General features: G+C 37.7%; 1 protein-coding gene across 1 annotated transcript in view; it reads left to right on the top strand.

The window, feature by feature from the left end:
• LOC144666783 (uncharacterized) overlaps positions 1-14648 on the top strand; it is a 39367-nt gene that overhangs the window by 8687 nt on the left and 16032 nt on the right. Inside the window, exon 3 of the mRNA XM_078528173.1 lies at positions 4130-4185. Within this exon, the coding sequence (XP_078384299.1) occupies positions 4130-4185 (56 nt within the window). The remainder of the gene's footprint in view (positions 1-4129; positions 4186-14648) is intronic.

Below are 14648 nucleotides of genomic sequence, written 5' to 3'. Positions count from 1 at the left end.
ACAATGAGCTATTAAAGTAATTTGCAGTTTCGAAAATTCAAATAATATCAACTATTTTAACAATAGAGTGTTTCTGTCGAGGAACTATCGGCTGATAGTTGCCCCGCGGAAATTTGATGTTCTTAAAACAAATATTAGCCCGAGAAGCGAAGCTTCGAGGGCTAATACCGTAAACACCCGCGTATAAGCCGCACCCGCAGATAAGCCGCACCCTGAGTTTAACAACTCAAATGTTGGAAAAAAAGTTTTTCGAAAGTAAATCAAAGAAAATCCAAAGTCGAGTCAAAAATCCAAAGTTGAGTCTTTAGGAAGTCTTCTTCATCGAACGTAAACTCAATGAACATTGAAACAGAAAATACTTCAGTCTTATCCACAATTTTTAATATAATGAAAACCAACTTTGACATATTATGGGTGATCTTTTTCTGGCATTTGTTGACAGGTATTTCCTCATTCAACGCAGTTTTTCCATAGATTTTTGTGTGACAACAACAAGAACTTGCGTTTGCAGAACGTTCGTAGCTTAGTAACCAGGCATTTGATCGGACGCGAAATATGGGATTAGGGCGAGAACGTAAAGCAAAACAAGATGGCGATGGAGGCGTTCGGGTTTCATGGCTATTATATCGACAAATTAAAGAGATTTGGGAGCCATCTATTGGAGATAAACTTGTTGGATAAAGAGAGTTTCGTAATCAATTCGACAAATTTTTCATCAAAGTGCAAAATGAGAAAGAAACAATTGGCCATCTTACTCGTGAATACTCGTGGTATTTTCTCGCTCGTAAAAGTATCAATATTACTGTTAAAGTTATAGGCCATTGTCGACACTGCAAACAGTATAGGAGCTGTCAAACTTGCAAAAGCAATGACCGGTACTCTCTTGTATTTTTATGTTTTTTTAATTTACATAATTTGCCATAAATTTGTATCAGTTAACGAAAATTTACGGCACCTTTTCCGAATGTTCCCGCAGATAAGCTGCCCCCCCGCTTTCGAGCGAAAATTTTTTTAAAAAAGGTGCGGCTTATCTGCGGGTTTTTACGGTATGCTAGTTTTAAGAACATCAAATTTCCAAGGGGCAACTATCAGACCGATAGTTCCGAGACAGAAACACTCTATTGTTTTTATTGTTCACCACTAAATTTTGTTCCGCGCACACATACAAAAACAAGCAACGTAAATTATTTTTACTTTTGAGGATAAAAAACTCAATTGAAAGCCGAAATTTAACAAACGAAACAAAACCAGACGAGAAACCCACTAAATGCAGTGAATTTGGTTGGGTTTTTTTGTCTGCAGGCGGCTTGTTTACAAAAAACAGTCACGGGCGGGCACTATCGATCCGGGCATTTTTTCACGGGAGGGCACTATGGGCTGATAGTGCCCTCCGGCGGACGGGCACTATCGCGTCACGTGTTCAATTTAAACCAATCAGAATCGGAGAAAATTTAGTGGTGAACTATAACATCCCATAGAAAACATTGAAGCGAGCGTGCGTTATAAATTTGTTTTCATTGTTTTCGGTGCTGGAATGAAATTTGATCCAGTTTCAGAACTCGTTGCCTAGCACGTGACAGAAAATCTTCCCATCGCGAAAGTTTTATCGGCGATGAAATCTTACAAAGTTGTTCTTCGTGAATGAAAAATGGAGTTTAGACTAATTCTGAAAAGAAGGGCAGTTCGCAATCAGAATCTAGTAATTTTTAGTTAAGCTTTCATCAAGAACCAGAAGAAATTATCCGAAACGCGCTGTACAAAATTGGCTGTGCTAACTTTCTATCTGTCTGTGGACACCGAACGAGCGATCGGAAAGTGGCACGCACGATAGGGAACGATAAGAACACTAAAGGAATGATATGTTGGGAGTGATGGGCACGATTTGGAAGGGAACGGTGGGCACGATTCTGGAAAGATCTGTGGGCACGATAGGCACGATATTTGTGGCACTGCCTTCGAGGGAACGATAGGCACGTTTCGCCGTGTTTGTTACGCCGGAAGTGCAGATTTTCGACCATTTTTTTTAAATTCTTTTAGCTCTTACTTCTCACTCTTTAGCTTAAATGTGGCTAAATGTAATTTAGATGTGGCTAAATGTAATTTAGTTAACCTCGAAGCAATGCTCTCCAGCAACCTTAAGATGCACAAAGCCCGCCTGCAACCTTGGCGGTTCGCTGGGGCACTCTGTGACGCATATACGCAGTAGGCCGTTACCGCTGGCCGCTTAGAGCTCGGGGTGGCCCCAGGGCCTTCGCAAGGGCTCTTCATGACCTTTCACGCAGCGTGTTGCTCGCCATCATTCGCAAGCTCATTTCGCTAGCACTTGCTCGCAAGCTTCGCTATTTTTGCCCGGCCCACCCTCCCTCAGGTAGGTCTTAGAGCCTCGTGGTAGGTTGGTAAGTATTCCACTGAGTCCTTCAGTGTGACGGTGCCTAGGTGGGTGGTGGCCGCTTCAGGGTTACCATGGATACCTCCTTCCCTGCTGTGCATCGCCGGGCTCCACCAACCTCCAGGCACCAACGCCCAAGCTCATCTATTGTTGATGAGTTTAATTGCATTTTAACATACAAAATACTTTAGGTCTGTTAACTGAGCAAACATGCTGAAGAAAATTGTAAGATTCTAACGTTTTTGTAAACAGTAAATTAGAATCAAATACAACTACTTCGGCCAAAATTCGAGTGGTAGGCAACACCGTGCGCAAGGCCTCTAGTTATAGTGATTAAGCTTCCTGTGTGTATGTCCAGTCTACGAATGAAGAACTTCGAAGAATCGAATTGAGTGGCTTTGGTGTTTTGTTGTTGCTGTGCTCTTGTTATTAGCCTGTTAAAATAAAATGGAAAAAACCTTTCTGTATCTGGCAGCCATATCGCAGCTCCACCAAAAGCCATTTTGTATGTGCGTTGGATCGCAGGAAACCTAGGTAAAATGTCACTTCCTGTTTTCAAAATTCATTTCCGCTTCCTCATCTTTTATTTGAAACAAACATCTTTTAGTTGGATCGAATATCTTTTAGTTGTAACAAACATATTTTAGTTGTATCAAATACTTTGTATCTTTTAGTTGTAACGAACATCTTTTAGTTGTATCAAATATCTTTTAGTTGTATCGAACATCTTTTAGCATCTTTTGCATCTTTTGTAACAAACATATTTTAGTTGTATCAAATACTTTGTATCTTTTAGTTGTAACGAACATCTTTTAGTTGTATCAAATATCTTTTAGTTGTATCGAACATCTTTTAGCTGTATCGAACTGTATCAAATATCTTTTAGTTGTATCGAACATCTTTTAGCATCTTTTGCATCTTTTGTAACAAACATATTTTAGTTGTATCAAATACTTTGTATCTTTTAGTTGTAACGAACATCTTTTAGTTGTATCAAATATCTTTTAGTTGTATCGAACATCTTTTAGCTGTATCGAACATCTTTTAGTTGTTTCGAACATCTTTTAGTTGTATCGAACATCTTTTAGTTCACACAACATCGATGTATGCAACATAACATTGATGTATAGTCATTCGTTATTTAGTCCGTAAAAGGCCGCCATACATATGTTTAAATAAACAAGAACCATTTTTGCAAAAGTTGTGAAAGAAAACTTCTAGAGGAAAACTTGCTATTTATTCACACAATCAAATAATACATGTCAAGGAAAACCTTTGGTACCGTAATGATTCGATTTAACGCCCTCCTTCCAATAAGCGCCCCCTTCCGAATAAGCGCCCCTATTCCAATAAGCGCCCCCATTCTAATTAGCGCCCCCGTTCTTATAAGCGCCCCTATTCTAATATTAAGTGCCCCTATTGTGGATAACTGGCCCTACTGAGTCATTGACGTCAACTAAATAAACTCCTGGCCGTTCACCGTACAGTTCATGTAAAAATTTACTGCCAAAATGAACAATTATTATAAAAGTAACTGAACTTTTAACAATTTCTAACTGTTACAGTTTCTGTTATTGTTAGATACATTTGGTTGTTTCTCAAAAAATTAAATAAGCGCCCCGTCCCGAATAAGCGCCCTGTCTCGAATAAGCGCCCTCCCACGAGGTGCCCAAAGTAAATAAGCGCCCCGGGCGCTAAATCGAATCATTACGGTAGCTGTTTTAATTATCTTAATTCCAGGTCAGCATTTTGAGCTGATAACAGCCACTTCTGCCAATATTAAGAGTCATGGTGAGGTAGGCCACATTATTTAATGATGAAAGGCCTTTAAATATTGTCTATGCCTTAGAGATTATAAATAAGCAGTTATTCTTTTCTTGTGGTGTACACTGTAGAACAGGGCTTGAAATAAATAATGGACAGGCAACAGTCATGTTTGATCAAATACATTATTTTATGGGTGTCTGTTGATCTCTTGATAGTTAAAAACTATTCCATGAGTGTGTATTGGATAGGAGATCGTAGATAGCCAGTGGGGTGCGTAGTATCAAAATGCCAATAACTATCTCATATCAACCAATGTAAATGCAATAATTGTTTTATTGAAAACACCGAAACTATTGCAAGATTTTAGCTCCTTGGCTGTTCTCGCTGATGCATACACCTACTATACTTGTTGTCCATGGAAAATGAGTTCATCAAAACTCAGGAATTGCAATATTAATACCAAGGCTAGTTTTTAAGTGATGAAGTAGACATCGCTTTACACCATAAGCTCAGCTGTCAACTGGTTCTGTTGCACATGAGTGACCAAGCAGCCTGGAAAAGCCATGGAAAATGAGTTCATCAAAACTCAGGAATTGCAATATGGCAAGGCTAGTTTTTTCGACTTTTTTGCTTGTTTACAAGCAAAAGGAAGGAGAATAGCGGTTAAGCTGGGTAATCTGGAACCACATTCTTGTTTACTCTCAAGGGACTTTTAATTTCTCAAGGGAATACTTTCCGCTGTGGGTGATCAAAGCGCGTGACTCGTAAAGTGTCACTCTATAGTTGTGCTTCAGCACTTCCGTTCTTGTAGAAATCAAAGAGCTCTTCGAGCCACGACTGAATTTTTTTGCCAAGTTTGAAAGTTTAGTTTTCTTTCCTTGAAAATATATGAGCAGCAGGTGATTCAAACATTTCTTTGATGCACATGATAACATATAAACTGTGAAATATTAATTACATTAATATAAGATATTTTCGTCTTACGTTACTTAGTATTTCTGATTAGCTCAGTCGTGTAGGCATCTGACTGGGGAACGAAAGGTCGCGAGTTCGAATCCCAGAGGAGACAGTATTTTTTTTTTCTTTTTTTAACCCGTAGCACTAAAATGGTTTGTTTGTTATATCGCTCGGCCTCGCGCACGATGTTGGTGTACAAAGCAAAATTAGCAAAAATCGAAAGCAAAATTTGTTTTATAATTGCTGTAATTTACATGTTATCTTCCTTATTCTCTTCAAATATGTACCATTTTGAAGCTGATTTTATGTAGTTTCTTCAGGTCTTACCAATGTCTTGAACACGTTAGAGCTTTTGCCTGAGGGAGTGAAAGTATGAGGTTCACTCACGTCAAAACTTCTCAAGCTGCGTAACATTACGGTCCAATTTTTCGCTTTCAAGTCACCGGCCCGATTTGCTCTTTTTGCCGTTTTTGCCAATTTGCCTTTTGCATATCGCGCCTTTTTTGCTCCTTTTGCCGTTTTTGCCAATTTGTTATTTGCCATAGTATCGCGCCCTTTTTGCTGGAATGTTTTTTTGCCTTTATTGTGTATTTTGCTTTTGGGCTATTTATATCGGTTCAAGCAGCGCCCTGGTTCAAGACAACATTTGAGCGCGATCCATAAAATGAGTGAAAATGTGCAAGCTGAAAAGATGAACAATGAATTAGCTGCTGTCAGTAGTAAATTTTTATTCCAACTAGCTAAATAACTTAAAAGTCTACTTCAAAACTACAAAATTAAAAATAGAGATCACTATAAACCTTGACTGACTATTCACAACAATAATAAAATTTTGTCACAAATTGGCTGCGGCGCTAATCACATACTGACACAATTTTAGCTTACAAAAATTAATTAATTTTCACCGCTGAAGCTAACGCTTCGCACAATTCGCATTGGTATTATTAAGTTAGTTTCTGAAATACAAATCTCTGAAATACATTTCAAATAAAGTGACTGACGATTGAGTGAATGTGCAAAGAAAGTGAGAAAAATGCGCCCGAAATATATCAGATTACCATCTACGAGACGAATGTCTGCTGTTGTCTGATGACATCTGATGATAAGATCTATTTCAAAACATTTTAAGCCTAAAATGTCCAATATAGGTGTACAAATGAAGGGAACTTGAAATAAACTTTATTTGTGATTAACTTTCATTGAAAATGAAGCGAACAAACTGCTTTAAATGAATGTTTTTTCCAAATTCCAAGCCGTGAAATCACGCATGCATGCTAATTTAATTACTTCACACTTTGCTTATTTTTGGCGACGGCTAGTATATTTTCGATAGGACCGATAGCGATTATTCATTCACATTGAATACAATTAACTTCATGGACAAATAGAGCAAAAAAAGCAAAAATAGTGAGTGTATGAAGCGAACAAACCGCTTCAAAAGCGATAAAATATTTTCAAATTCCAAGCCGTGAAATCATGCAACTTCACATTAATTTAGCTTACAGAATTGTCAGTTCCAAATCGATTCCAAAGCGCCTATTTTTCTAAAAAAAAATTATGTTTTGTTAGTACTTATTCATTCACTGTGCGAAATTTACTGACTGCAACGGAGCTATAATCATTAGAAGCAAAATAAATTTTTATTACCACTGCACGAAATTGTTTACTACACCAAATTTACGTCTTTGGGAACGACGTCGGCCAGAGTTTTCAAAGAGCAAAACTGGCAAAAAGCGCAAAAATTGGAAAAGAATGAAACATAGCAAGGGCGTGAAAGGCAAAATCACAGAAGGCGTAAAACGCGCGATTGGCAAAACACTAAAAAATGCAACGTTTGTCAAGGGCAAAAAGTGCATGAAGTGCGTGAAACGCGCAAAGAAGGGCGCGATGAAATGAACATGTTTTGAAATTCAGTTTTTGTCTCACGCTACTCTTTTTACAATATCTTTTTTGACAAATAAAAGAAAAAAGAAAGAGTAATACCATTTTACAGCGAAATTAAAGTGCACATCGAAAATACCTTCTTCCATCAACTTGGTTTGACGAAAAAGTTTAAAATAAACAAAATGCTTTCCGCTGTCGGGTGAAAAATCGGGGGCAAAACAACATTTTTTCGCTAACTCGTTTTGACAATTTTCCTCTCGCTTTTGTAAATAGGTCTTACCAAGAAAAAGAATGTCACTTTTTTAGTGCACATAGACTGAAGTTTTATTCTGCCAAGTTTTACGAAAATTGGAATCCTTAATGACGAGCAGCGATAAGAAATCTAGCGTGAGACAAAATTTGTTACGCAAATGTACACCAACTCCGTGCGCAAGGCCGCTCCGTAGGTATGCATTGCAGAATAATTTACATGTAACCTGTTAAGTTATAACGCTGTAAATAAATACATCAACATATAGACTGATTCAGGTACAAATGTAATTGTGCTGTTTCATCTGAATAGCTTTTCCTTCTCTTGCGAACAAGCAGCCACGCACTCGATTTTAGCCAACGCTCTGGTTTCTAGATAGATCCATCGTTAATGAGCTTATGTGAAACCCGATTCAGTTATTGAATGCTCCTACATGTACAACGCTTGCTTGACAGATATTTACAAAAGAGATTGATCGTTACATCGCTATTGCGGCTCTCGATTTCCACTTTTTCGGCGGTCGAATACTTTCTACACATAATTGTCAGCCATATTTTGTTTCTTTGCTTCTCGGTTTTCTTGTAAACCCCTTTAAATTTCTTCTAGTATATCTGCTGGTCAGCGGAATTGCAATGAGAAGTTTACAGATGATGGACCGAACGACCAACCATGCGAGTGCCATTGGGCTAGCTACTAAACTACTGAATAAATTCAGTCGTAAAAACGTGACTTGTCAAATTTACAAACGTTATATAACAATTAAAAACGTGTATAGCCCAAATCTTACGTGACATTACCAATTTAGAATGTGAGGGGTTTAGCGCTCGAAGGCAGCGAAGTTTAAAACGATTAAGAACGCAATTTGTACTGGTACAAGTCTTTAGGCACTAATATTAATATTAATTTAACCTTAAACGATTAACAACCCAAATTTGTGCTGGTACAAGTCTTTCACACACTAAAACGTTGCTAATAGTTAACCAAAGGGAACTCATTTTGTGACAATTGATTATTTCTGCTGAGTTGCACAATTTAGAATTGCAACATTCAATGCAGGTGTGAAGTGATGTTTACAAGTTTTTTTTGTAGCCTTCCGGTGGAAGCAGTAAACACTAAAAGTTTTTGCTTCTGTTCAGAAGTTAATGCATCGCCATTAGAAAAAAAAAACAGCAACTGTTTTACTGGAAATGTAGTCGTTAGAAATGGCATGTGTAGGCGTAAGGTAAAGAATAACGTGAGGAGAAGCGGCTTTTGGTAATATCCAAACGAAAATTTACTTCTCAATGTGGGGTTAAGATTGTGTGACTAGACAAAAGGTAACTCTGTCGTGCTAACCTTTATCGGGAACCCTGCATTAAGCCGAGTAGAATCTTTCTAACTCGAAAGGAAACAACTATTTCGATTGAAGGCAAGCATCAAAGTTTACCATTTTTAACCAAGCCAAAGTATATGAGTCGCAAAGCGCCCATCCGTTGCGACTGACAAATACAGCATTTCCTCCGCGAAAATAAAAGAAATGCTTGAACTGAAAGACGTTTGAATTCTTCCATGATATGTTCGAACAACAATGCCCAGGACAAACCTTCTACTCATACTAACTTCATGCAAAAAAGTCGATATCTCGAAGAGATCTTTGATTAAGTGATGGTGTAGGCATGGCTTCACATCATAGGCTGTCAATTGGTTCTGTTGCACATGAGTGACCAAGCTTATTCTATACAAAATCATAAATTGAATGCATGACTTTCTTGCAAAAATATGCCAAGTGCCTTTTTGGGGTTTTTGTGGTTTTAGCTTCTTACTTCGTAGGAGCTAGACCCACTTTGTCAGAGTGTTGTAAGTAAATACAGTACGTACTTCGGAAAGCCGACATAATGGCGATGGGATGCAGACGCTGCAGTCAATGGTTTATTGACAAGTCCGAAGTATTTTCCTGACAACCGTTTATAATTAATCATCGATCATATTTCCATGGACCACGGATATATCCGATCTTCCATGTATGGCTTCTGATAAATGCCCAGCAACACTTGGAAAAAGTTTGGCTGCCTTGCCAGGGTTCAAAATGTACATGAAAATAATGGCAGATCGCGAGACAAATTCAGAACCAAGGACCTTCCATTCTGAACATGGAAATTTCTTTCTTTGGGACTAAAAAATGGAAAAAGCAATACAAATTACGGTAAAGATCCATGTATAAGCCGCACCTTTTTCCTCTAAATTCAAGTCAAAAATCGGGGGTGCGGCTTATACACAGAACTTTACGGTAATTTTAAAGTGGCTCAAATACCAAAGTTCACAAAGTACAGAGTGCTAAAACCCTGCTGGCGAAGAACTTATCTTTCCTTCGACAGCCACAAAAACATGACATGGCTCTTCCAATGTGGTTTAAATGCAGATCACAGACTTCTTGAATGATCATGAACTTTGTAGGCTTCTGAAGACTTTACAAATGAAAATGGTAATGTACAGTGTTGCTTCGAATTTGGAATTAAGCCACCAAGTCAACATTTGACTGCAAACGTTCGCATGAAAACAAGTAATAAATTATTGCAGAATCTCTCTAAGTTTTCGATTCGATATTTCGTCAGTTTTAAATCCATTTCTTGTCTTGATATGAATGAAAAAAAATCTGAAACAGAGTTTCTTTTGTTTCTTTGATTTGTCCATCTCTTAAACTTCAACATTTTAGGCAACATAATTATCAGGATTTGAGACAAAAGTGATAGCTGATAAGCATCTTTATATATGGCGAGTCTTGTGTTATCTATTTACATGTAAGCCTCTTTTTATTTTGAACTGAGAATTACTTCAGAAAAGACAAGTACAAATTGTACTTGCTCAGGGCTAAACGCTTGAATAACACAAAAATAAATATTTCACACAAACAGAGTGCAGAGTATTCGTAAATATTTTTAAAATAGGTGAATGATTATTTATAGCTACAAGCGAGTGATCCTGTGGCATTGGTATGACGTAGTGGTAGTTTTAAATAGCTTAGACATGTCCAAGCGGTCTTTGGTTTCGCTATGTGATTATATTCAGCTCTCTCTTCTGGTAAAACACTGGAATGAAACAAAATTATACATTTCAGAGAGCATAGTGTTTATGTTAAATGCAAGTGATTGGCTGATCGCTATTAAACATTAAATCGTGCATGACCATGACAAAAGAGCTGTCTGGGCCGTGTGGGTCTGAATCAATTTACCGACAAAAAAATGCCAGGCAAATTATGAACCAGCTTTGCACGGTAAAAAAAAGATTACGAAAGATTACCTTAAAGTTCCATGTATGAGCCGCACCCAGCCCATAGATAAACCACATCCCCAATTTGCTGGTTCAAATTTTGAAAAAAAGGTAGACAAAGTTTGTCAAGTTCAAATGAAGTAAACAAACAAGTGCAGTTCCAAAACACTGACAAGGTGGTTGTTGCAAACTTTAAAACTGAATATAAATTCAAATCGTGCAGTTCGTTGTTGTTCAGTTTCTGTTTGTATTCTGTCTGCTGTATTTTGTCGAAGTCTCTAAAAGCATGCAGTTCGTTGTTGTTCAGTTTCTGTTTCTATTCTGTCTGCTGTATTTTGTCCGTTACTAGGCAACAATAACCCAGAGCTTCGCGAGGCCCTGGGAGTCACGTATTACTAGTTAAATTACATAAAACTAGTAATAGCTCTCGCTAATTAAGCTGCCCCAGCCTCTTTAGTAATTTCTTTTACAGCAGTAATTTAAGATTATTTGAGAAGAAAAATAAGCAATAGGAAAATAGAACGACGTTGCGATGACGCCATGTCATCATTATCAGTTCATGCTTATATAGTGATCTATAATTTTAACTTGATAATGATGGCATGGCGTCATCGAAACGTCGTTCTATTTTCCTATCGCTTATTTTTCTCTTATGACCCTTCAAAACCTAAAATACCGAACTAAAGATGACAAATGAAAGAAACTTGAAAGAAACGTTATTTCAGATTAATTTTCATAGAAGATGAAGCAAAGAAATGTATTAAAAAGGTCTATTATATTATAATAGATTATAATTTTTTACTTGACTACTTTTACTGATCCTTCTAAAAATGTCATCTAAAATTCAAAGTAATAATATACTTAACATTTGCTTTCTGAAGTCTTGAGAAGCCGCAGAAAGTCCTTGATCAAGTCCATGATTTGTATTCAAAACACACGGATAAGGGGTGATAAGTACGTCGCGACACAGTCTTCGCGGCCCCGAAAGAAAGAGGGATTTGTAGATCTGTAGTTGCCCCAGAGAGGGAAGTTTACGTGTTTAGCATAACAAACAAGACCTTGAAAGTTTGTAATCCGTTTCGTGGCACAAAAGACTCAGCATGAATGACTTCACTTGCAATGGCGACTTTTCCCTGTCGAGGTCAAGCAGATGGTACGCGAAGCACAATGGGATTACGTCACTCGATTGCGCAATTTTGCAGATTTGTGACTACAAAGAAATCAAGCCCATTTTACTACTCCTGGCCTCCAGCCGGGGTAATTATGTTGACTTTTCTGTTTCCTGCCAATTTCAATTCTTAGAAGTCACTGATGTATGAGGCATCTGTTACTTTCTTTTAATTATTTGCCTTCTGCCACAGTTTCTGCCATTCTTTAACAGAGAAAAATGTATGTCGAATAATACCACTGTCCTGCATAAAACGGCTGAGTTACCTGGTTCTTAATTAAAGAACCCTTTAGCAAATGTGAAATTTGGTGAAAAAAATCCCTAGCATCTTTCCATTACCAGCTTTGCAGCATCTTAAAATGCCTCATATCTTGCTACCACTATACGTGTCTCTCTCAGAATTTCAGCTCTGAAAATAATCTTCACTTCTTAGCTGCTTAGCTAGAAGGCCTCGATGGACTACTGGATGGTTAGTTTTCAGTTAGAATATAGGGTTATTTATCACTTATCAGCTAGAACTTTAAACATGCTTCAACTATCAAGTACGTTTAACAGATTTTATAGACACTGATTACAAAAATTGTCATTTGTCAACAAACATTTACAAATTATTTTGGCTAATTCTGGGCTATCAGTTTATAATACCACATTCATGACTTTGCTCATAGAGCCTTTGATTTTCGTTTGTTGACGATCCCTTGGCTTATAGATGAATATTTCATTCAAATTCAACTCTTTTCTAATACCATTTTTCGGCAGAAATACTCAGCTATAAGCCGAATCCCCAATTTTGTCTGCGTTGACAAAACCTGGATCGGATCCGATCACGGATCGCAGATCGGATCAACACTGCGGCAAAACGCACTGCGCATGAGTGGAAAATTAACATCCGGTCAGTTTTGTATTTCCGGTTGACTATGTAATCCAGTCGCGTAAATACAAAATTCCCGTCACGCGAAGTTTAAACACAAAACTTAAGAAATAGCAAAGAAACTTAAGGAAAATAATGGTCTAATTCAAAAGTTTATTTATTTTTGTAGCTTCATACTTTTGCACCATAGGGTTTCCTGCTTGCACCAACATTGAAAATGATGCTTGAAGTTTACAGGTCGCAAGCGCTCAACAGTCGACAGCGGCAATTTCGTTTTGACTGTGTCTATCACTTTGCCCGCTTTAATTGCTCGCAAATTAGGGGCGACAAATGAGAAAGAAAAACAACATAAAACCAAAATAAAGAACCACTACACTTTCAAGTTTAGGCTTTCGATAATTCTTGCCTTCACTGAGAAAAAAGTCACAAAACAAGAAAGAAAACAACATTTGCTCAGTGTTTGCATGGTTCAACATGAATGAATTGAGTCTTCGATACTCCCGGACTACCTGGAGTTTTTGCTGGATTGAAAGCTGTTAGCCGAGAAGCTAAACAAGTTTAAATTGTGTTTCCATTCAAGACAAAGGCAATTTGATTTTCTTAATCCTCCTCACAAGGTCAAATATTCGTCTATTTGGCGGATGTTTTCCACATTTCCAGTCCGTGTGGCTACCTCACGCGCGAACATGAAACTTGCAGATTCGCACAAGCAGATTCGTTCAATTTACCAAACTTTCGTACCGGTTATCTCTCCTCAATCTAAAAGGAAAAACAGAATCAAAGTCTAGTTTAAAAACTTGCTTTAAACCAAAAACCGAATAATTAAAAATCGGACCTCACTACCTGGTGTTATTTTAAAAAAAACTTTAAAAAGTTTTTATATCTCTGCTGAACGAAAACCAAACGAAGCGACTGCGTGCTGTCATTTTTTAGGCCGAAGTGTTAGGTTAAATAAATGTAGAACTGAAACAATTAAAGCTAAAAAATACACAAACATGCAACCAATTACTGGATTGGAAAGTATGAATTTAGTCAAGGTTAATCGATCAAGAAAAACTGGCAAGTAAAACTCTGCCTTCTCGCCTTGTGTGATAAACCTAAGCTTATTTAAGCTCATCTGCTGCTCAAATTCAGAATCAAAGCCTTAGCGATCTAGCGAATCCACGACTTACCTTTTCTAAATCTATCGAGTATTGTTTCTGTCATATTTAGTTTGTAATCCATGACAGCAGATTAAAACACCGCAATTAACAAAGCAAAACAACTAAAACGTGGGCCACGACTGACCTTGAACCGAAAGCGTAGCGAGTGAAGCCCGTTGAGTGACTGGAAAGATGACCGGAAGTGCTAAATTCAGCGCATGCGTAGACGTTCTGCCGCGGTGTCGATCGGATCACGGATCAGATCACGGACCGGATCACAAAAAATTAAAAATATTAAAAAATAAAAAATATAAAAAAATAAAAATAAATAAACAAATAAATGGTTGCTAGTAACCGGCCTAACAGCGGAATGGCGGAACGAGAATCGGCGTAGTTAACGAGATTTTTTTTTAATTGCTTTATTAATTTATTGCTATGAATAGTAAATTATCACTTAGCAGACCTGCAGACAGCGTTCCCTGGAACCTACTTTTTCTTTATTTCACACACAACTGAGGCCGCAATGTCGTTTACGGCTTATATGATCTCTGGACTTCTGATTACGTAGAACTGGGCAAAGAAGCAAACAAACAGTAAATATATCCCACGAAAAAAAGGGCACCCACATCTTCTTATAATTAATCCTCCGAGGTCGATCTAGAGCCAGGATGTGAGGATTTCAAGGAGAAGCTGTAAACGTGACTGCACAGTGTGACTGCCCTTCTGACATTCTTGCCCCGATCGTGACAACGAAACGTACAAAGCCGAACAAGTCAACAGAGCTGTTGGAAAATAAAAAGAAGGGCCTGAAAAGTAACCGATTGTGTAAGAAAAAGAAAGAAAATGAAAATCCCACAACAAGATATATTCTCAGCTGGTCACCCATCCAAGTATTTACCCCACACAACAAGGCTTAACTTCGGCAATCGGACAAAAACCAATGCTTTCCTTGTGGTATCAGTGTCAGACGAAAC

Source organism: Oculina patagonica, chromosome 9 (genome assembly GCF_052425735.1).
Source record: "Oculina patagonica isolate OP01 chromosome 9, crgOcupat, whole genome shotgun sequence".
Taxonomy (NCBI): domain Eukaryota; kingdom Metazoa; phylum Cnidaria; class Anthozoa; order Scleractinia; family Oculinidae; genus Oculina; species Oculina patagonica.
The sequence above is the reverse complement of the archived record's forward strand: the minus strand, read 5'-3'. Positions and strand labels throughout refer to the sequence as shown.